At 42.8% G+C, this 22838-nt stretch overlaps 1 protein-coding gene across 1 annotated transcript in view; it reads left to right on the top strand.

Moving 5' to 3' along the window:
- Positions 1–22838, top strand: part of VEPH1 (ventricular zone expressed PH domain containing 1) — a 409378-nt gene that overhangs the window by 325865 nt on the left and 60675 nt on the right. The window contains exon 12 of the mRNA XM_075864020.1: positions 8399–8516. Within this exon, the coding sequence (XP_075720135.1) occupies positions 8399–8516 (118 nt within the window). The remainder of the gene's footprint in view (positions 1–8398; positions 8517–22838) is intronic.

Raw genomic sequence — 22838 nt, 5'->3', positions numbered from 1 at the left:
AAAACTGAGATGAGCATTGCAGCTGTACACTATCAAGGAGATTGCAGGACTATACACATTTATGTAGACAATAATGCTTTCCTGCAACATATCAAGTTATGTTATTCTCCTATATTAACAATGCTGTTTCATTAACGCAATTCTTTTTTATAACAGGCAACAAATGTGTCACACCAATTAGGTTGGCTTATTGAACTAGGAAATATATTTAGGATCTACTAAACATGAGATGCAATGATTTATTTACACATGTGTGAAAGTGTAGTCATGCACCACAATGGGCATTTTATGATGTAATTTTCAGATTTTGTGTAATTTGATTTATATGCACAATAAAGTATGTAACTTGTATGTACTACTACTAATACTATGAAAAACTTTGCCATGCATAGACGTAAGTGGTGTGAAATGTACAGCAGAAGAGTATGTACCCAGTATTCTAACTGTGTGGAGCACCTTACAAATACATAAATTGTTGATACTGCGATAAAGTTCCACATTCATCCTCTTTTTTGGTGATTTTGTTTTGTGCCCAGGAAGTATTGCAAACTTTATTTAAAGGTTTGAAGGACTGTCTCATCACATACAAACCACTCTATCACACAGGTGGGGGGGGGGATAGGGATAGGGGAACCCCTCTCCTTAATGTCTATATGCCCTAATATGGCTTGTTGATAGGAGATATTAAAATGGGATAACCTATTTTAACTCAAATGGATAATAGCAGTAGCTACCAATGAATCTCACATGGGATGTTTGGAGACTTGTACCTCATGATGTCGTAAGTTGCTGAATTATGCTAACACTCTAGTTTAAATTGACACATCCACTATGACCACAATGAGGGGGTCCCATTGAGAAGCTGGAATTGCATAGAAATGCATCATGTTACTTGAATATCTAAGGCTATGTTCACATCTGCATCGGTAGCTGTAGCCATACTTTTTCTGTCAATACAACGGAAACCACTGTGGAACCCAATGGAACACCATTTTATGTCAAAGGTCTTCCGTCTGCATCCGTTGGGCGACGGCACTAGCACTGCGCCAATGCTTCTGTTATAAATGGAATCCATGATGCAGATGAACAAAGCCTTAGCACATACCTTGAAGTTAAATGGATCATGTTACACATTCCCTTCACAATTAAAATATAGATGTGGCCATATGTGTAAAATGGCAGTTCTGGAAGCCCCTATGAATAGGTGTGAAGCCAAAGCATGACAGGGGGCACCCAGAAATTTTACTTGGGGAGGGGGTCCCTGAGCTCCCTGCTACCATTGCCCTCCACCACAGCCGGTAGATTCTCAGAATTTCTCTGTCCAACTCTGCAGCCAGCGCCGGTAGTCACAGTCCATCCTCCTCCTCCTGAGAAGAAGAGACACGGGTGCACAGCGCCAAAGCCAGCCATACTCACTCTTGTCAGGCTTTCCCCCTCTCTGTAGTAAAATTTGAGCTAGCGTACTCGTATCTTCAGGCATCAAACCCCAGATCAGCCACAAAATAAATTTAGACCCTTAAAGCTTACCTCCAGCTATAAAAGAAAAAAATATTATAGTGCAAGATTTTGCAATAGAATCGTTTTTCTAAATCAGTGGGTTAGGGCATATTGATGTTAAACTGCAACAGCCAGCGCTGGCTCCCTTCTGGACGTTGTATGCGATGAAACACACTGCGTCCTGGTGCTGTTTGACGTCAAGACCCAGTGAGGTGGCGGCGACTGGGGAAAAAAGGACCTAGGTACAGTGAGGATGCCTGTGGTGGTGTTATGTGTTGGATTTAATTTGAATGATGTAAATCAAATGCAAAAAATAATGGCCTATATAAAAAATTATCTTTATAGACCTGTCGGTACTCATCAACCGCACCATGTGTGTGTGCCACTAAAAGCATGTGTACTGTAAGCCCATCATTTTCCAGGTGATCCTATCTATCTATCTATCTATCTATCTATCTATCTATCCACTGGCGTAGCTATAGGGGTCGCAGCGGTCGCAATTGCGACCGGGCCCCGAAGCCAGGGGGGCCCACGGCCCCCCGCACCACATCAATAAAAAGTTACTATAGTAACTCGGGCCGCGGGCCCCTGTTACTATAGTAACATACTTTACTTACCTTCCTGGTTCCGGATCGCAGCGGAGGTCCTGACGTCAAGCGCTGTGCGCAGCGCATGACGTCACAGCGCTATGCGCCGCGCACAGCATCGAGACGGCAGAACTCCCGCCGCGGCCGAAGAGGAAGGTAAGGTTAGCCCTGACTGGCGGGGTCCGACTCCCGGGACCCGCCAATCAGCTGTTTTGAAGGGGCCGCAGCACTCGTACGAGAGCTGCTCCCCTTCATTCCTGTCACTTCATTCCGGTCACACTGTGAATCGGTGTCGGTGATTCACAGTGTGGGCGAGTAGTGGAATGAAGGGGAAGCAGCTCTCGTACGAGTGCTGCGGCCCCTTCAAAACAGCTGATTTGCGGGTCCCGGGCGACACATCAGCTATTGATGGCCTAACCTGTGGATAGGCCATAAATGTTTAGGGACTGCACAACCCCTAAGCCTACGATGTAGCAGGCTTAGGGGGCCCATGAGACAGGATCACAGATTGTGTGATCCTGTCTGCTGGACCCTGTATCTAAGCCAATCACATGGTAGGCTTAGATACATGGCCCATGCGTGATACTGTCTGCTGGGCCCTGTATCTAAGCCAATCACATGGTAGGCTTAGATACATGGCCCATGCGTGATCCTGTCTGATGGGCCCTGTATCTAAGCCTACCACACTGTAGGTTTAGATAGAGGGCCCCAGCACACAGTAATCTTATACTGTATAAGATTATTGTCTGCTGGACCCTGTATCTAAGCCTACCTTGTGGTAGGCTTAGATACAGGGTCCCACAGACAGTATCACACATGGGCCCTGTATCTAAGCCTTAGGGTATGTGCACAGACACTAATTACGTCCGTAATTGACGGACGTATTTCGGCCGCAAGTACCGGACCGAACACAGTGCAGGGAGCCGGGCTCCTAGCATCCTAGTTATCTACGATGCTAGGAGTCCCTGCCTCGCTGCAGGACAACTGTCCCATACTGTAAACCTGTTTTCAGTACGGGACAGTTGTCCGGCAGGGACTCCTAGCGTCGTACATAAGTACGACGCTAGGAGCCCGGCTCCCTGCACTGTGTTCGGTCCGGTACTTGCGGCCGAAATACGTCCGTCAATTACGGACGTAATTAGAGTGTGTGCACATACCCTAACACATGTGTTACTAATCATTTTTTGTGTGTTTTCTTACAGGTTCGGTCGTTGGACTACGTCGGATTCCAGGACTACTTCGATTACAGCTTTTTTTTTATTAATAAAATGGTTAATGAGGGCTGTGTGGGGTTTTTTTTTTATTTCAATAAAATATTTTTTCTATGTCTTTGTGTTTTTTTTTAAACTATATTACTACCGCCTTAGTAATGGCCGCCGGCTGATTGACAGCATCCATTGCTAAGGCGGGACTTAGTGTTAGCCGATGCAGAGGCTAACACTAAGGCCTCATGCACACGACCGTAGTGTTTTTCTGGTCCGCAAATTCCAGGACCGTGTTCCGTGAAATGTCATCCGCAGTTCATCCGTATGTAATCCGCAGTTCATCCGTATGTAATCCGCAAAATGCGGATGAAAAAAAAAAAGCCTAGGTAAAACAGGATGACGACAGAACTCATTCCCGGTCGTCGCCTAGCAACACTTCCGCAAATCCGCAAAACTGCGGATGACACACGGAGGTGTATCCGCAATTTCCACGGGCCCATTGACTTCTATTGGCATGTCCGCATCGAATTTGCGGGCCGTAATAAGACATGCCCTGAGTTTCTGCGGCACGGATTTGCGGACATGCGGAGACCCGTGAAAACACGGATAGTGTGTATGGGCCCATAGAAATGAATGGGTCCGCAATTCTCCCGTGGATTTGCGGGGGAATTGCGGACGCAAAAACACGGTCGTGTGCATGGGGCCTTACCCCCATTATTACCCCGGTACCCACCGCCACCAGGGGTGCTGGAAAGAGCCAGGTACGATCCAGTACTTGACCATCAGTAGTGATGGTCGGCCACTGGGGTGGACGCAGGCTGGTATTATCAGGAGGGGAAAGGCCAAAAACAGTGGCCGTTCCCACCCTGGTGATGCTAGTCTGCTGCTGCTTTATTATATCTGGCTGGTTATGAAAAATGGGGGGGGACCCCACGTCATTTAAAAAAATAAAAATAAAAAAAAAATAATTGGAAAGAACGATGTCGGGTCCCCCCCAATTTTCATAACCAGCCAGATACAACACAGCAGCAGCAGGCAGCATTAAAAGGGTGGGAAGGGCCACTGTTTTTGGCCTTCCCCAGCCTAATACTACCAGCCTGCGGCCACCCCGGTGCCTGCCCGTCACTACAGATGGTCGGGTACTGGTTCGTACCCGGCTCTTCCCAGCACCCCTGGTGGCGGTGGGTACCGGGGTAATAATGGGGGTTAGTGTAGCCTCTGCACCTGCTAACATTAAGCCCCGCCTTAGTAATGGAGGTTGTCAATCAGCCAGCGGCCATTACTAAGGCGGTGATAATAAAGTTTAAAAAGATACAAGCACATAGAAAAAATATTTTATTGAAATAAAAAAACACAACCCTCATTAACCATTTTATTGAGAATAAAAAAAACGCTGTCATTGAAGTCCTCGGATCCGAAGTCCAACAACCGAACCTGTAAGGCTGGGTTCACACGACCATGTTAAGTCCGTAATGTACGGAACGTATTTCGGCCGGAAGACCCGGACCGAACACACTGCATGGAGCCGGGCTCCTAGCATCATAGTTATGTACTATGATAGGAGTCCCTGCCTCGCTGCCGGACAACTGTCCCGTACTGTAATCATGATTACAGTACGGGACAGTAGTTCCACGCAGAGGCAGGGACTCCTAGCGTCGTACATCACTATGATGCTAGGAGCCCGGCCCCCTGCAGTGTGTTCTGTCCGGGTCTTCCGGCCGAAATACGTTCCGTACATTACGGACGTAACATGGTCGTGTGAACCCAGCCTTAAAAAACACAAACACACAAAAATAATCAGTAACACATAAAGAAGCAAAATTATTATTCTTACCTATCCTGGGTCCAGCGCTGGAGCCGCAATGTCAGCGAGCTGGGCCCTGTATCTAATCCTATCATGTGTGATACAGTCTGCTGAGCTGTGTATCTAATCCAATCATGTGTGATACTGTATGCTAGGCCCTGTATCTAATCGTATCTTCTGTGATACTGTCTGCTGGGCCCTATATCTAATCCGATCATGTGTGATACTGTCTGCTGAGCCACTGTATCTAATCCTATCATGTGTGATACTGCCTTCTGAGCCACTGTATCTAATCCTATCATGTGTGGTACTGTCTGCTGGGCCACTGTATCTAATCCTATCATGTGTGATACTGCCTTCTGAGCCACTGTATCTAATCCTATCATGTGTGATACTGTCTGCTCAGCCACTGTATCTAATCCTATCCATAGTTTATAGGGTCGTAGTGCTATAGATATGCTATGCTGTCTCCTATACACACATTTTTTTGGGCGGACACATATGTATTGGGGCTATTTCCCGGACATTTTAAGCCCTGAGGGTATGTTCACACGGCAGAGTCCGTTACGGCTGAAATTACGGTGCTGTTTTCAGGAGAAAACAGCACCGTAATTTCAGCCGTAATGGCATGTGCAGGCGTCTTTCGCTGCGTCCATTACGGAAGTAATTGAAGCTGGTTTTCCATGGAGTCCATGGAAAACGGCTCCATTTACGTCTGAAGAAGTGACAGGCACTTTTTTGACGCGGGCGTCTTTTTTACGCGCCGCCTTTTGACAGCAGCGCGTAAAAAAAAATGACCGTCGGCACAGAACATCGTAAGACCCATTCAAATGAATGGGCAGATGTTTGCCGACGCTTTTGAGCCGCATTTTCGGACGTAATTCAATGCTAAAACGCCCGAATTAGTGCTGCATTGTTGGGTCACTTAGGAGACCCAGCGATGCAGCTGAAAGCGGACCGTCGGCCATGAGAAGTTTGCAGGGGGGGGGGCCCAGTAAGAATTTTTGCATCGGGGCCCATGAGCCTCTAGCTACGCCCCTGTATCTATCTATCTATCTATCATCTGTCTGATATCTCCTCTATATATATCATATATCTCTTGCTTTGATAAATGTATCATTGCTACCACTGGGACCCCCTCTGATCACTAGAACGAGGGTCCTGAACCCATTCCTCCTTACTGCATGATCACAGTTTGTAGGAGTTTGAATGGAGCGGTGGTCATGCATACACCCTGCCGCTGCTTTAAAGTTTATGGGACTGATGTCTTAGCGGTTTCAGACTTTGATTTGCTTATGAATGCTTTGAAAGGAATAAATAGAATCATATGAACCGAGGTTGACGTTTATGATCAAATCAGTCACATTAAGTAATTATGAATTTTCTGCTTATAAAAATATTTCCAATCCTGTTAGTCATCTTATATCCATTCAGCACCCCAATGCAAATCAAATTGAAACAAAAACATAATAAAAGTTGAAAAAATAATTAACAGCTATGGAAAGTTAGAGGTTTATTGACCACGCTAATTCTAACTTCCTGTAGGTGATTCTGTAGAAGAAGGTGCAATAGATCACATCTCTGGCCTCCAGCACTGTATTATATTACTTATGCAGAAAAAGACAACAAATTTCACCTTCTGCAGTAAAATAAATCCATCAGATTTACCTGTATTCCACTTTGGAGCCGGTTGTCAGATATTATGTCATTGACATTACACATTTCTTCCCACTTGTCTCATTCACGACCTTGCACTAGATTCTACTGACATGTAGTAATAAGCAACAGTAGAGCCTAGAGGGAAGATTTCTGACTACCATTTCACTCTGTGTACACTGGAGGGAAGTGGTAGTCTGAGGTCATAATTGCTGGCCAAATAAAATGTGGTACTAAATTGAACCCCTAGCAACTTATACATTTTTATTCTCCCTCTGAAGACTCACTTTAAGTAATATGAAGTAAATCCACGTATAACCACCTCCAATTGGCAGTCTTTTTTGGTCTTATATATAGACAGAAAAGTGCAGTTCATAAAAGTATTAATTCTTGGTACCAATGTCTGCAATACATAAAAATTGCTCTATATATACTCAACATATACTCAGTGTTGAAATTCAGTCCTACAAAGGGGAAATCTCATGAAGACAACCCCCTTTTGAATGGAAGCCGGTCGGGTGCTCAGCAGATTGCCACAGGTCCGGCTTTTCTAACCCCTAGCGATCAGCTGCAGGAAAAGTCTCATCTAGCTATGCATGTTTTGCACCAGATCTATCTGAGCTCTTTGCTAATATGTACTTCTCATACAAATGGATAGAATATGTGATCAATTCACAAGCATATGAAAAAACTTGCCTCCTATTCAGTCCATGCTAGGGGACTAAATTTTGGTGTAGAATAATCCAGCACACTTATAGTCCACAGGATATGCCAAAAAATGTACCATAGATGCGGGTCCCACATCTGGGATTGGCTTCTATCTCTAGATTGGGGCCCCCTAACTCCCATCTTACCTTCTGGGCTTAAGACAGTGTCTGCTGAGGTGGCCCGGTTTTCCAGAAACAGCTGAGCGCATTTTGCTAAGCTGTTTCCGGAACTCCCATAGAACTGAATTGGGGTTACGAAAACAGTGTAGCACAGCGAGTTACACTGTTTCCGTAGCCCCCGAGTGCTGGAACTTGCATCTTCTGGACATTTATGACATATCCTGTGGAAATGCCATAAATGTCCGAGATGTCATAAATGTCCCCTTTAAACACTGTGTAAATTTTCTAGAGAATTCTTTTAACAAGTATAGAAAAAAAAAGAAAATAGTTTGTGTGTTATTTCCATTATATAGTCTTGCTGCAGTTTGAACTTAAGATGTTTCAGACATACAAATTTTTACCACCTTATAGTCATTAAATGTACCTGACATTGTAAACTGCTAGTGGGATTCAAGGGAGAGCAGTTCCTAGGAGGTAAAAGTTACATATTTTCCTCATGATCATAGCAATGAACTATACATGAATATACTAGCACTTCCACAGTATCGGTGATGTTATGTCAGAAGCATTCAGCAAATAATACAGAAATTTAATTAATTAGGACAACAATTCAGCCATGGTTAAGCTTAATTTAAGGACTGCTGGCCTCACTGCAAAACCTTGGCTAACATTTAGCACATCTTCGGCATAACTTATGGTAGGCACAGTATGAGCTGTCTCATATTTTGGCTTCCAGTTGGGAAACAAATATTTAGAATTTCTTGGTTATATTTGAAGTTAATTTCCAAAAGTAATAATACTTATTGTGTTTTTTTGTTCTAGGATCTGGATCTTATACTTACGCATCTGGAAGAAGTGAGGTTTTTTGATCTTTTTGGATACAGTGAGGAAACCGGGTCATGGCTGTGTTTTATGTGCAACAATCCAGAGAAGGCAACAGGTAATAAATAGCCATTCATGCTGTGAAAGAAAGCGGGAGAGAAGTTTATGTTAAGGACATAGTTGTTTCCATTCTTTAGACACTATAGACTGCATAATGTGTTGTGTTATTTTTTACAATTATCACTGAAAACAAGAATTCTACAGTAGTGGTATAAATGCAGTATACAGTAATGTCACCACAATACATTATAGCTAATAATCTTGGGCAGTTAAGTAATAAGTGCCTAAACAATGGTAATGTAATGGTCTGATCCTTTTGATACCCAGGAAAAAAAAATCAGGCACAATTCACCTATAGGACCCCCCCTTACCATAACTTTGGTTTAGGTTGAGGTACTCTGCTGGCTCCAGGACATAGGTATCCTAAGTCTGGTGATTGATTCCCTAGATGACGTCTAGTGGCAGTAGAACCAGAAAAAAAGGAGGATGGTTTGGAGGCATTGTAACCATGGGCAATTACAACAGCGAGGTCACTTTAGAACGTACTGTGGAAGGTAGAATTATGAGGGTATGTTCACACAGGGTGGATACGCTGTGTAAAAGCCGCATGGAATTCCAACACGAAAAAACACACCAAATTGTGGTGCAGTTTTTTATTGTCCGAAATGTCCGCTTCAGAAAATAGCATGGAATCCGTTGTGGAAAATACGCAGCATTTATGCTACGTGTTAACCCGGCCTGAGTCAGAAATTCTAAAGCACAGGCCAGTGGTCAATAACGAACGTCAGGCAGAATCTGTTATGCGTTTCCGTGAAGTAGGCATGAGCGCAGGTCGAACAAGCCTTTGGGTGAGGCAACATAGATGAGGCAGAACCAGGATGCAGTAGTGTGGAGAAGCACAGTCAAAACCAGCTAGGGGTCAGATAACAGAGGTCAAGCAGGATAAGGATGTGATACAGTGAAGAATACAAAACAGTAGTCAGGGAAGCCTTAAAGAGGCTCTGTCACCAGTTTATAAGTGGCCTATCTCCTACATAATCTGATTGGCGCTGTAATGTAGATAACAACAATGGTTTTTATTTTGAAAAACTGTAATTTTTGAGCACGTTATGAACAATTTTAGATTTATGCTCAAGGATCTTAATTGGCCTGATGACTGTACGGCATTCGTATCCACCCTGCTGAGGCCAGTAGGATGGAGAATCTGCACTGGAGTGCAGCTAGGTAAGTTTGTAGCAGGTAACATGGTCATGACATTGATCCCTGGTCATGCCACTTTTTTAATGCTAGATGAAGTTAAACTCACTTATTGCGACAGAGAACTATGAAAAAGAAAGGGTAGAGTTAATGGTAGTTGTAGTAGATTTTGGTCGATATGCGCCATTGGGGCATATGGAAGTCATAGAGGGGGGTATCCCACTCGGGACTCCCTCTAATAGGCCGAACAGAGAGCCGCTGCAGACAGTGGTTCCTGCTCTGGAGCACTCAGCACGACCATGTATTAAATGGTTGTCCATTAATTTCAATGGGCACCATGGAATTCTGCGACCGCCTGCCACTTCAACTGGCAATAACATCTGATTGTCTGCGGTTTCCACTGCCGGACCAGCAGCAATGAGCTCATCACCAGTGGCTCATCTGTCTCCTTAGTCCAGATAGGGGTCATTTGAAACGAATGTGGCTTGATCAAAGTGTAAGATGCTTCCTTATGACCTTCATATAGTACATTATGTGGGTAAACTGTGTGTGGTTATTTTTTTTACAGTTCCAAGAATTGTTTGTTTTTATGGTTCTAAGTGATGTGACCACAGATTCTTTAAGTTTTAAGTGCTCCATCATGGGAATCACATGTCATCACACCCTAGCATGGCTTCTTGTTATGAATGTAAAATATGATCTGATGCATTAGCAGTTTGTCTTCACGCTCATTGATCTCACTAAACATCTACACTGAAGCACTGTCATTATTCCTGCCACTGTTCCTCTGTGATATTTCTTCATCTGACTTGTGAAGCATCTCAAGTTATAAATCACCTAATGCTTCTGGTTATTACTTTCTGATCTTTTACTGAATGTGTTGTTTATCTTGCCATTGGAATCTTCAAGTTATAAATTTGCATGAAAGTTATTCTCTTATGCATTTTTCCATACTAAACCTCAGTTCTTATATCATGCACATAAGTAAATCTTGAAGAATCAGTGACAATTAGCCAAATAGATAACCTAATACTTTACTTTAGTGCCACAAAGATCGGCAACGTTACTAACCCCTTAGTGACCAGCCTATTTTAGGCCTTAATGACCAAGCTATTTTTTTACGTTTTTCCATCGTCTCATTCAAAGAGCTATAACTTTTTTAGTTTTGCGTCGACATAGCTGTATTTTTTAATATGTATGAGGGCTTTTTTTTGAGGGACGATTTGTAGTTTTTATTGGTACCATTTTGGATGTGACTTTTTGATCACTTTTTATCACAAATTTTTAAGGCAGGATTCACAGAAAACAGCAATTTTTGCATTGTTTTGTATTATATTTTTTACGGCGTTCACCATGCGGGTTAAATAATGTAATAACTTTATAGTTGGTGTCATTATGGATGTGGCGATATCAAATATGTGTAACTTTTTTTTTTACTAATAAAGCATTTTGTAAGGGGAAAAAGAGGGTTTTTCATAGTTTTTTCACTTATTTTCTTAACGGCTCCCTGCTCTGCTTATTTATTCCGATGCAGCGCCGTGAAAAGGCGTACGCATCGGAATAAAGCCCATTAGTGACCACCGTGAAAAGGCGTACTGGCGGTCACTAATGGGTTAAAATAAGCCAAAGAAACATTTAGCCATATAAAATTTTACGATATGTGTCCCAAAATGGCAAAATCTAATGATCATGTAACTGTTTCATGTGGCCATTGAAAAAACTCTGTTTTGTAAGTAGCGTTGTGATCTACAGTATTTAAGCGTTGTATTTTTGCTTTTAATGTTTCTCTTAGAATCAACAACCCTGGTCAGTAGCCGCTCTCTCCTCCCTGAACATTCTAACAAGGCTTTACCGGATTTTGTCTACCTTGTGTTGTTTCCCTGTCTGCATTGATCAGCAGTGCACTAGAGAAGATGCTAGGCTGGACACGTGCTGCTTTTGAACACTTTGTCCAGCAAAAAATGTCTTGAAAATAATGATAGTATTGCATATTTGCAAAAGACTCTGACAAATATTGCTATGGATGCTATTAAATAAGAACTATATTAAAAAACAGTTGCTCAACCTGTACCCCGGCAGAGCAAATGGTGTTTTTCAAGACTTTGGGCTTGCAAAATGGTTGTAACAGAAAAAATGTCACACATATAGTAAACCATGATGTAATGTACTTCTTAATGTCATTATTATGTGTAACTGATTTTATGCGTGACTTATGAACTTAAACAGGAATTTCTGGGCTCCATACAGTCAAAGCGACAGGGTTCCCCCATTACCAGGTGGTGGCAACGGGAAGTGGCCGGGAGGGGGACTAGGGTGAGACGCAAACTGTCAGTGGCTCTGTGGAGTGGCAGAGCATTGACAATAGGTCAGCAGGGCCTCTGTCAGGGGACAAGGGGGAGAGACTAGGTGGCAGGAGCTCTGTGGGGGGGGGGTGGCTAAGGGGGCAGAAAGTGGGGCATGGGGATATGCACTCTGACAGGTGCTCTGTGGAGGGGCAGGGGGAAGACAGGTGGGTATTACACAGCAGAGTCATACACCAAGATGCAGTTCCAGCCGCTGCTTTTGGCTCTTGCTGGCTCTAAGATCCACCGCCACAGCACACCTGGAAAAAGTCTCTGCCTCCTCCTCACATGTCAATTGCGTAGACACCAGAAGACACAATTCAATTAATTGTCTTTAATTAATTCAGACTCCCAGTCAGCTTCCTAAATTAATTTACACACCCAATCAGACCCCCAAAGGAATACAGACTCCAGACCAAACCCCTAAATTAATTTACACCCCCAATCAGATCCCCAAATTAATTCAGTCTCCCAAACAGACCCCTAAATGTATGCAGTCCAGACCAGACCCCTGAATTAACCTCTTCCTGTCACCAAGCTGTACATAAACGTCCTAGCCACCGATGCCCCATGCATGCAGGGCGTATATCTACAGTCCTAACTTTAATGGAAGATCGCGCTGTATAGCAGTCTGCCATCGGGCTGGCAGAGTGTTTAGCCTGACTCTCCTGAGGTGCAGGGAGCTGAAAGATGAACTCCTTCTCACAAAAAAAACGCTTAACACAGATCTCAAAGTGAACACTATGTTTAGTACTGGAACTTAAATGAAGGAAACTTCCTTCCTGCATTCGGACCGTTGCCGTGATGTCACAATGTCACAAGCTTCCAACTGTAACATGGAGGAGAGGAGCATGCTGGGAGGACATGATCCTCCCAGCTTCCTTCTGTGCATAGATCAATGCTAATTGAGATCTAATGCCCAGCAGCCATTAGATCCTTATTATATGTGATCTAAGGGATCCTGGGAGGAAACAGATCATGTCATCCCAGCTTACTTCAGTACCCGGGCAACAAGTGTGAAATAAATAAATCCAGTAAAAAATAAATAAATAAGATTAAAAAATTCTAAAATGTAAAATAATAAAAAAATGAAAATACATCCTCTTAATGGCTGTATCATCAGAGAATACACTATGAAATAGAAGCACATTACATGGTGCACCCTTGAAACAATGCGTCCAAATCATGCAAAATATGTTACCCCAAATTTACACAAATAATTAACAGTTACTATTTTATTTCTCCCCAGGCACGCTGTGTCTGTCTCAACACTTAAATAAAACTTTTTGTACACCAGTACTTTGTACCAGTTTACAGATACCATATACCAGCTAACGCAGAGGGAAAGCTAGAATAAATATGGGAACCGTTGTTTTCAGGCGTTATACCAACTACATTAACGCATCTAAAGACCTTGGTCCTGAAAGGGTTAATTCAGCCCTGAACAGATTCCTAAATTAATTCAAACCCCCGACCGGACCTGTAAATTATTTTACACCTCCAAACAGACCCCAAGTTAATTTAGTCTCCCAACCAGACCCCTAAATAATTTAGACCCCAGACCAGACCCCTAATTTAATTCAAACCCCAGTCCGGACCCTTAAATTAATTTACATCTCCCAATCAGACCCCCAAATTAATTCAGTCTCTTGACCAGACCACTAAATTTATTTAGACCCCAGACCAGACCCCTAAATTTATTCAGACCCCAAACTAGACTTCTACATTAATTCAGACTCCAGACCAGACCCTTTAATTAATTCAGACTCACAACCTGACCTTGGGTGCCTCTTCTCCTCTGGCACATGATGATCCTGGCACTGGGGCTGTACTTCAAATGACTGAGGTTTGCCAGCATCAGGACGTTGTGTGTGCCGTCGCACATATCAGCATCAGTCTTGTGAAGAAGGGCCTCAGTTTTAGTTACTTTGGAGAAGGGAAAAAGTTCTCCAAATTAACTATGAGCAGCGCTTGAACGTAGCTGCGGGTACAGCCCTTTTTATACTTTTTTTGCCCGTGCCCCTAATGGGAGTACCAGCAGTACTGCTCTGATTGTGACCCTGGATTTAAGTTTGAATTAAGTGCTATGAAGATTTAGCATTACAAAAACAGACACAAGGCATGTAAGACAACTCCCTTCTGTTGGGGAGTTTCAATCCACTGCATGAAAGCGGTTCAAATCTTTCTAAAGAGGAAATGCAGGGAACCCCCTCAGTTCAAGTCCGTTGGGGTTTACAGTATTTTTAATGAAAAGTCTGCACACTATTATGGCCATCGAAAATACCAGAACCCTAACAGAAACCTGACAGACCCCATTGTAAGTCAATGAGGTCCATCAGGATTTTTCAGTAGGAGTTTGTGGACTGGTCCAGCATAGCTGTCATTACATCATTATAAACGGAAGCTATGACTCTAGCGTGATCAATGCCTGGAGCCAGGGGAGTGTGGAGTATGGACGGCAAGAAGGCCGATCGGCTTCCTGCTAGCTCCATTAGACCTTTCATACCGGCTGCTGGTGTCTGGTGTTCTGAGACTGCTAGAGCGCATGGAGAAGCAAAGATACCTCCTAGGGACTGGAGCGCTGATGCTGCTGGAGTGCTGGGTGAAGCCTGGACACTTGTTGGGACTAGTGGATCTATCCACCAACTGAAAACTCTATGGAGGTCAGAGGACTTCAGTGGGGTGAACTGTATGCAGGTTCCTACTCCTCAGGTACCCAGGGGTAGGGTGTCAGCTGGGGGAATGCATGTGTTGTGTGACCAGGCAGGCACTATGGCATGCCCTGGGGGCACTGGCTTACCCTATTGCCACTTGGTGGGCACTGGAGGGGGTGATGGCAAATGGACCCTACTATGGAAAACGCTGTGTCTGGTGAGATGGTTGGGATGAGAGTATTGTACTCCAGAATACAATTATTATCAGTGAAACGTTTTATCCCAGGCTCTATTGTTAGGGAGTTTCAGGTCCCTAGTTTTGTGTAAAGAACATATAGGGGATGCAGAGCCGCTTTTAAGACCAAGTTTAGAAGCAGGGGATTTAAACCTTTTGTTCCATCCATTATCATTTGTAATGTATGCTCACTGGGAAATAGGGTTTATGCATTACGGGCCTTAGTTCAGAGTCAGAGGCACTTCAGGGAGTGTAGCCTCTATTGTTTTACTGAGACCTGGTTACATGGCAATGTGCCAGACACTAATACATCAGTACATGGGTTTAATATACTGAGTGCAATCGAGTGGCAAAAAGAAAGGAGATGGTATAGTGTTGTACATCAACACAAAATGGTGTCGTCAAGGGCGCGCAACTGTCCGCATTGTCGCAAAATTGAGATTTTAACGGTCACTCTGCGTCATTACATACCGCATGAATTCTCTGTGGTGGTTGTGGTTATAGTGTATATTCCGCCATAGCGGACAGTGTGGTCACCTGTATGTTACTGGCTAATTTTGTGGCGATCCTCCAAACAAAATATCCAAAGGGTTTAATTTCAGTTTCTGGGGATTTTAACCATGTGTCTCCTGACTCTATACTTCCAAAATTCAAGCAGTATATAAAATGCACTGCCAGAGGGGAGAGAACATTGGATCTTATGTATGCCATTGTAGGCGGTGCATATTTTCCGTCGGCTTTGCCAGCCCTTGGAGATCTCATCATAATTTGATTTTGTTACGATCTGTGTACAAACCTGTGGTTTTAAGACAGAAAGTGATTACAAAATGCTTTCGGGAGTGGAATGATGAAGTGGAGAATGAGCTTCAGGCATTCTTTGAAACCAATGATTGGGATTTGTTATGCATACCTCCCAACCGTCCTGAATTTAGTGGAACAGTCCCGGATTCTGGGCACTGTCTCGCTGTCCCGGGCGGTTGGTGGTATGTCTCACTGTCACAGTTGAACAGATAAAGTTACACAATGCTGAAGCAGGGAACCGTCAGCTCCCTGATTCAGCATTAGTTCAGAGGGAGCTCCTCCACTCTCCAAAGACTCCCCGGGCACAGCACTACTTTAAGCGCTTTGCCCGGGGTAGCCCTTGACATCACTGTTTATATATGGAGAGTGATGTCAGTGGCTACTCCTGGAGCGGAGTCCCCTGCCAAAGTGTTGCTGACACTTTGGCTGGGGATTCCACTCCTAGAGGGAACCCCTGATGTCACTGTCCATATTAATACTGTGACGACAGGGGCTCCTTCTGGAGCGGAATCCCCGTTTCCGACGCTCTGCCCGGGGATTCCACTCCAGTAGTAGCCCCTGTTGTCACTGTCCATATACAAACAGTGATATTAGGGGTTCCCTCTAGGAGGGGAATCCCTGCCTATGCTCTGGCTGGGGATTACGCTCCTAGAGGGAGTCCTAACGACACTATCTACAGGGGGTAGCGCTATCTACAGGGTGGTGGCCCTATCTTCAAGGGGGTGTGGCACTATCTACATGGGCACTGTGGCACTATATCGAGCACTATCTACAGGGGACACTGTGTCACTATCTATATGGGCACTGTGGCCACTATCTACGTGGGTACTGGCACTTTATATGTGGCCACTGGCACTTGTGGCAGCTAAACGGGCATTATACTGTATGGGTCAGCTAAGGTGGCATTATACTGTATGGGGCAGCTAAGGGGGAATTATACTGTATGGGGCATTTATAGGGGCATTATAGTGTATGGGGGAAGCTGCCACGTCTGCTGTTTAGGGGATTATACTATATGGGGCAGCTGTGGGGGCACTATACTATATAGTGGCAGCTATGGCGGCATTATACTGTATGGGGGAAGCTATAGGGGCATTATACTGTATGGGAGAAGCTATGGGGGCATTATACTGTATAAGGGCGGCTTTGAGGGCATTATACTGTATGGAGCAGCTATGGGGGCATTATGCTGTATGGCGGGAGCTTTGGGGGCATTAAGCTGTATCGGGCAGTTATGGGGGCATTATACTGTTTAAGGGAAGCTATGGGGGCATTATACTGTATAGAGGCAGCTATGGGGGCATTATACTGTATGGGGCAGCTATGGGGGCATTATACTGTATGGGGAAGCTTTGGGGGCATTAAGATGTATGGAGAAGTTATGGGGCAGTTATGGGAGCATCTGTTTGGCATTATGTTATATGGGGGCATTATATTGTATGGGGGCCGCTATTGGGGCATTATGCTGTATGGGGGCAGCTATGGGGCATTATGCTGTATGTGGGCATCTGTGTGGGCATTATACTGTATGGGGGCATCTTTAAATTACTCGTTTAAAATCTAACAGGTGATTGAGACTGGAAATATGGACATGGCAAATGAGTTAAATGGTTTTTTTTTTAAATAAATCCAATGATTCACAGTTCAGGTGTCAGGTATGGTACAGGGTGATCAGCTGGACTCCGCTAGGGAGGTGTCACATTTGCCTGTTAATACAATGGCACAGGGAGGTCTAATGGTTCCCCCCTGGAGGGTATCGCAATTGTTTGTCAAAAGTGTGGAAGATGGTGGAATTGTGCCAATTGTTGTGGTCCCTGCTGATGTTAGTAAGGAATTGAGGAACTTATGTGTGAGAGGCCACTGGATCAGATAGAATTGTTCCCAGAGTTTTGAAGGGGTGTGCTGTATAGTTAGGTGAGGTTTTGGCATATTTGTTCAACATAAGCATGTCCCTAGCTTATGGAAGACCTCGTGGATTATCCCTGTCTCAAAAACTAGTACCCTAGGGGACTTAAATGATTACCGTCCTATGGCGCTCATGTCACATATTAATTCGTAAGGCAAGTAGTGTGGTAGGGTGTTTGCTTGATCCGGTGGCTGTTGTGGCGGACAGGAGGATCCTGAAAAAGTTTCACATGATTATTGCGAATCCGCAGCACCTGCTTCATAAATTAATTGATTAACTCTCAACATAGCCCATTTAGTGAGCGATTCAACCAGTTCAGGTGCCTCAAGATACGTACAGGCAGTCTTTTCTGCCTACTGCTATAACATTATTTAACAAGGCAAAGCGCTGAATTGTTGGTGCCTTTTAATACTTTTTGTACTATTTTTATGTATTTGTAAAGTCAATGTTTTGTTTCTGTTCTTATGGAGCTTGTGTAGACTGTTAATTTTCCTTTGGGATTAATAAAGTCTTTCTTATTTTATCTTATTTTTAAGAAGTATTACAGGATTAGAAAAAGATGGCTGCTTTCTTCCAGAAATAATGCCACACCTGTCCACGTGTTGTGTGCGCTGTTGTGTCCAGTTCAGCCTATTTTGCAATGTTTTTGCAGCTCAGCTCTATTGAAGGGAATGGGGCTGAGCTGCAATTCCTCACACAACCTGTGTGGCATTATTTTTGAAGAATGCAGCTATGTTTTTTCTCATCCTGTACAACCCCTTTAACCCCTTTAGTACCAAGCCTATGTTGTCGTAAAGGCCTGCAGGAATTGTTTTGTTTTTGCGTCGCCGCAGTCTGAAAGCCCTAACTTTCTTATTGCGGGATGAGTTGTATTTTTCAATAGCACCATTTTGGGGTTAAATAAAACTTATTAATTATCTTTTATTAAGTCTTTCTGGGAGGGAATGGAAAAAAACAAACAATTCCGCTATTTGTTTTCTGTGTTTTAAATTTACACCGTTACCCATGTGAAGTAAATAAGAGTTACCTTTATTCTATGGGTTGGTAAGATTACAGCGATACCAAATATGTATACTTTTTTAATGTTTTACTATTTTTGTACAATAAAAACAGTTTTCTTTAAATAATTTGTTTTTTCATTGCTGCAGCCATAACATTTGTATTTTTTTTATCGTTGTATTTTATCGATGTAGCCATATGTGGGCTTGTTTTTTTGTGGGAGTAAATGTCGTTTTTTTTGCTACAACTTTGCGGTACAAGAAACTTATTGACTAACTTTTATTAATAGTATTTGGGAGGAGGGTAGGAAAAAAGCAATTCCGTTGCTGTTTTTTTGTGTGTTTTTTTCTATGCCGTTCATCCTGCGGTTTAAATAACATTAACTTTATTGTTCGGGTTATTTCAATCGCAGCAATACCATATATATTTCTTTTTTGTTTACACTTTTACAAAATAATCCACTTTTTATAGATAAAATGGATCTATTTTCTTTTTTTTTTGTTTAAAAAACTTTATTTTACATTCCTAAATTATTTTTCAAGTTCCACTATGGGTCTTCACTATGTGATCTTCTGGTCGCTTAAAGAGGCTCTGTCACCAGATTTTGCATAAATACAAAAATGGTCATAACTTGGCCAAAAATGCTCGTTTTTTAAAAATAAAAATGTTACTGTAATCTACATTGCAGCGCCTATCTGCTGCAATAGCAGATAGGGGTTGGAAAATATGGTGACAGAGCCTCTTTAAATAATGCTTTAGTATACTAAGCGTACCAAAGCATTATTGCCTGTCAGTGTAAAATATTAAAATCCTTTATAATAGGCATACAGCCAAGGCAGGCCTGAGGGCCTTTGTTAGGACCCCAGCTGCCACCGTAACCCATCGGCGGCTGCATTCGTAGGCCGCTAATGGGTGACAGAGGGATCACTCTCCATCTGTCCAACCACTTAAATTGGGGTGCTGGTGGGGTGGGAAAGTGGTTTAAAACCACTCAGATGCGGTGGTTGCTATTGACCGCTGCATCTGAGGGGTTAAAAATGATCGGAGACCACTACTAGTGGTCTCCGATCAATGCCCTGAAGCTCGAGGCTTTTAGCAACAGCCTGGGCTTCAGGAGCACCTCGCCCGATGTGTCAAATCTTCTAAAGTGCCGCCGTAAAAAGGCGGCGCTTCAGAAGAACTACTCTGAATGGCCAACTTAAAAGGACTATACTGCGGTCGTTAAGGGGTTGAACAGACTATTTGATACCATCGGCTACCATTCGCTCAGCCATTTATGTTGCTGTCACTTTAACATTACTAATGCTGTCTTGGCATTAAAGAGCTTGAAAGCGGTTGGATGCAGTCTTAGAAGTCCTTTCGGGGCAATTTGGGCACTTTCGATTTGCCACAAATTTATTTGGGCCAAATCGAATTTGACAGCCAGTTTGATAGATATAGACCCAAAATGAATTCTCTCTGGGAATTCGCTTATCTGTATAATTTTGTATTAAAAACAGTAAATTATTATCACTATATTCAGTTTCTAAGCACTATACCACCGGTGAAATCCGTATACCGTTCTCTGTGTCTGTGTATACAGATTTCTTCCGCTCGTCTGCTGCGTGCACACTCCCGTAGTCCAGCCAGAGTATTCTCTGCTCGAACATCGGCGATTTCCCACTGCCCTCGTCTTGTGTCATTATAGGTATTTGGGTCTCGACGTTCTTATCTACGCACCAAAAAAGCCTCAATTCGAATCAACAAAAAAATTATTATATATCCTGTACGCATTATACTGGCACATGTTGCAGTGTGATCACGTCCTCTCAATCAGGCAGCAGCACTAATTTTGAATTCGTCATGGTGGCGCGTGGACAGGCAAAATAACATAGAAAATTGGGGCTTGAAGGAAAGCGACACAGAGCTATTAAGGCACAAATTGAGCTTTCATTTGTTTTTTTGTATGGTTAAATGGTACACTTTTTAAGAATTTTTGGTGATTTTTTTATTTTATTTTCTATGTCATCTAAATTTAAAAAAAGCATCCTAAAATCTTACATTTTTTTCACACTGAGCCTCACAATAGACTGACACTTCTTGTCCTGTAAAGATCAGCAGTCATCTTATTATGATCACAGGGAGGATTACAATGAAAGGTAACACCTCTATATAGATAACACAGGGAACGACAATTGACAATAGATGATGGACACAGCTCCCCTCCTATCTCTTTCTGCACAATGACCTCTGCACAGGTTACAGAGCATGCCTAGAACACTCTCTCATAAAAGTCAATGGGTTCCCATCTGTTCACAGGTTCCTATGGTTCATTTGGCAGTTGTAAAGCAGATCTCTAAATGCTGTTAACAGAACAGAGCATCTCCTCACGCAAGATAGCTGCTTCCATAATCAGAAAATGGAATTAAAAAAAATCTACAATTAGGAAATAAAAACTGATTTAGAATTTACATTCCGTTTAAAGAATAATTACAATAGCAATTTATTCTAGTCACCATGGCCCTAGATGACTTTGCCATTTGATGCTGTCTTGCGATGTTGTACAAGTTTTCTCTGCAATGTATTATACACATGGTTGGCATGCACTATTCCCACTAGAATAAGTCCAGAACAATCAATGAATGGCGAGTATCAGAAAAATGTGAGAAGAGAGAGTATAAAAAATGTTCATGCAAGTATCTGTTACTCGTCGCTAACGGTTTTCCGCAATTCAGGGTGAGATTTCAACTTGGTTTTAACAGATGGAAGTCATTAGACAATGTGGTTAACATGTTTGCCTAATACACCACATGAAAGTCTTACCTGAAATGAGGTTAATGACACAATGTTATCGGAGCTCAAGACCTGACTTAAAGTTGTGTTGCTTTACTTCTTCTGTAGATCTTTTTTGGTATAAAAAGAATGTCCTTTAAATCTAATGTATTACATGTGTATAGTAGTATATAAGACCTCATGGACTGGTTTGTCATTTGATGTGCATGTATAATTGAAGTCAAGTGTTTGGGTAGCAAAACCATTTAGCATTCCTTGGACATCCTAATAGTTAAAGGAAAACCAATATGAAGGTGACTAGAGTGTTAAAATATCAGACATTTTGTAATTTATATAGTTTATGCACAATTAAGGACTAGTAGCGAATTGTTTACAGGTGACAGCACAACATTTTTTGTCATATACCGCCATAGTTTAGTTATATACCGCTATGTTATATACCACCATAGTACTAAAAACCACAGTGCCCCATAACATTGTCAGCCACTATTACCTTATAACACTACCTGTGAATCACCGCTAAATGCGTGTCGAAGATTCACAGTAAGCAAGAAGAAATGAAGGGGAAGCAGCGCTCGTACGATCACTGACCCCTAAAAAAACAGCTGATCGGCGGGGTTCCCGGGAGTCGGACCCCGACCATCAGCTATTGATGGCCTATCCTGAGGTGAGGCCATAAATTTTTACTGGCTGGAAAACCCCTTTAATCAAAGTACGGCAGTCTGTATATCAGAGGTTGTTTTCCAGAGTCCAAAAGGACCCCTTTTGCTGGACTGCTGTAATCCCATTGGCTGGTAGACTTGACTACTCTTGGAAGTCCGTAATGTTGCCGCTATTCTGGGATTATCATACATTAGCATGGGCAAATATGATTTACCATCATATCCTCTATATCCTAGGTTCTGAACTTGTGGTAAGAGTACCCCAGAGGGTGTACCCCATCTTTCTAGGAGACATGCAGAATGTCCTTATATTGTGCTTTTAATATGCAGCACAGTTAATGATGATAGCAATGGGGTATTTTGGTTTCATTTATTTGAGTAGGGTGTTCTTATTGAGGAATTTTCACGTAAAAAAACGCTTGTAAAAAGCCTCCCATTGTCTTTAATGGAAAACCGCCCTGTTATTTATATGGGGCAGAATTTTCAGCTCGCGGAATTGCAATCTGCCTCGCTTAAAAAAAGAAGTGACATGTCACTTCTTGACATGGTTTCTGCGGTGTATTCTGCCTTGATAACGGTGTCGTGTTACCATACGCAGAGTATCTCCATTATATGGGGCTCATCTGTGTGCAGAAACGTAACTGGTTTTACTTCAAAACCGTGGCAGCCTCAGATTTCTGCTGTGCATTCCCAGTCAATTCTATGTCTTATATTTTTCCTCAGTAAAAATCTATCATGTGAACATAGCCTGAGAAACATTGATTTACATTTTAAGATAAAAATCAGACATGGAGGTTGTTTTAACCAAATTG

This window comes from Rhinoderma darwinii, chromosome 4 (genome assembly GCF_050947455.1).
Source record: "Rhinoderma darwinii isolate aRhiDar2 chromosome 4, aRhiDar2.hap1, whole genome shotgun sequence".
In the NCBI taxonomy this organism is placed as follows: Eukaryota; Metazoa; Chordata; class Amphibia; order Anura; family Rhinodermatidae; genus Rhinoderma; species Rhinoderma darwinii.
This window is presented reverse-complemented; position numbering and strand designations above follow the sequence as displayed.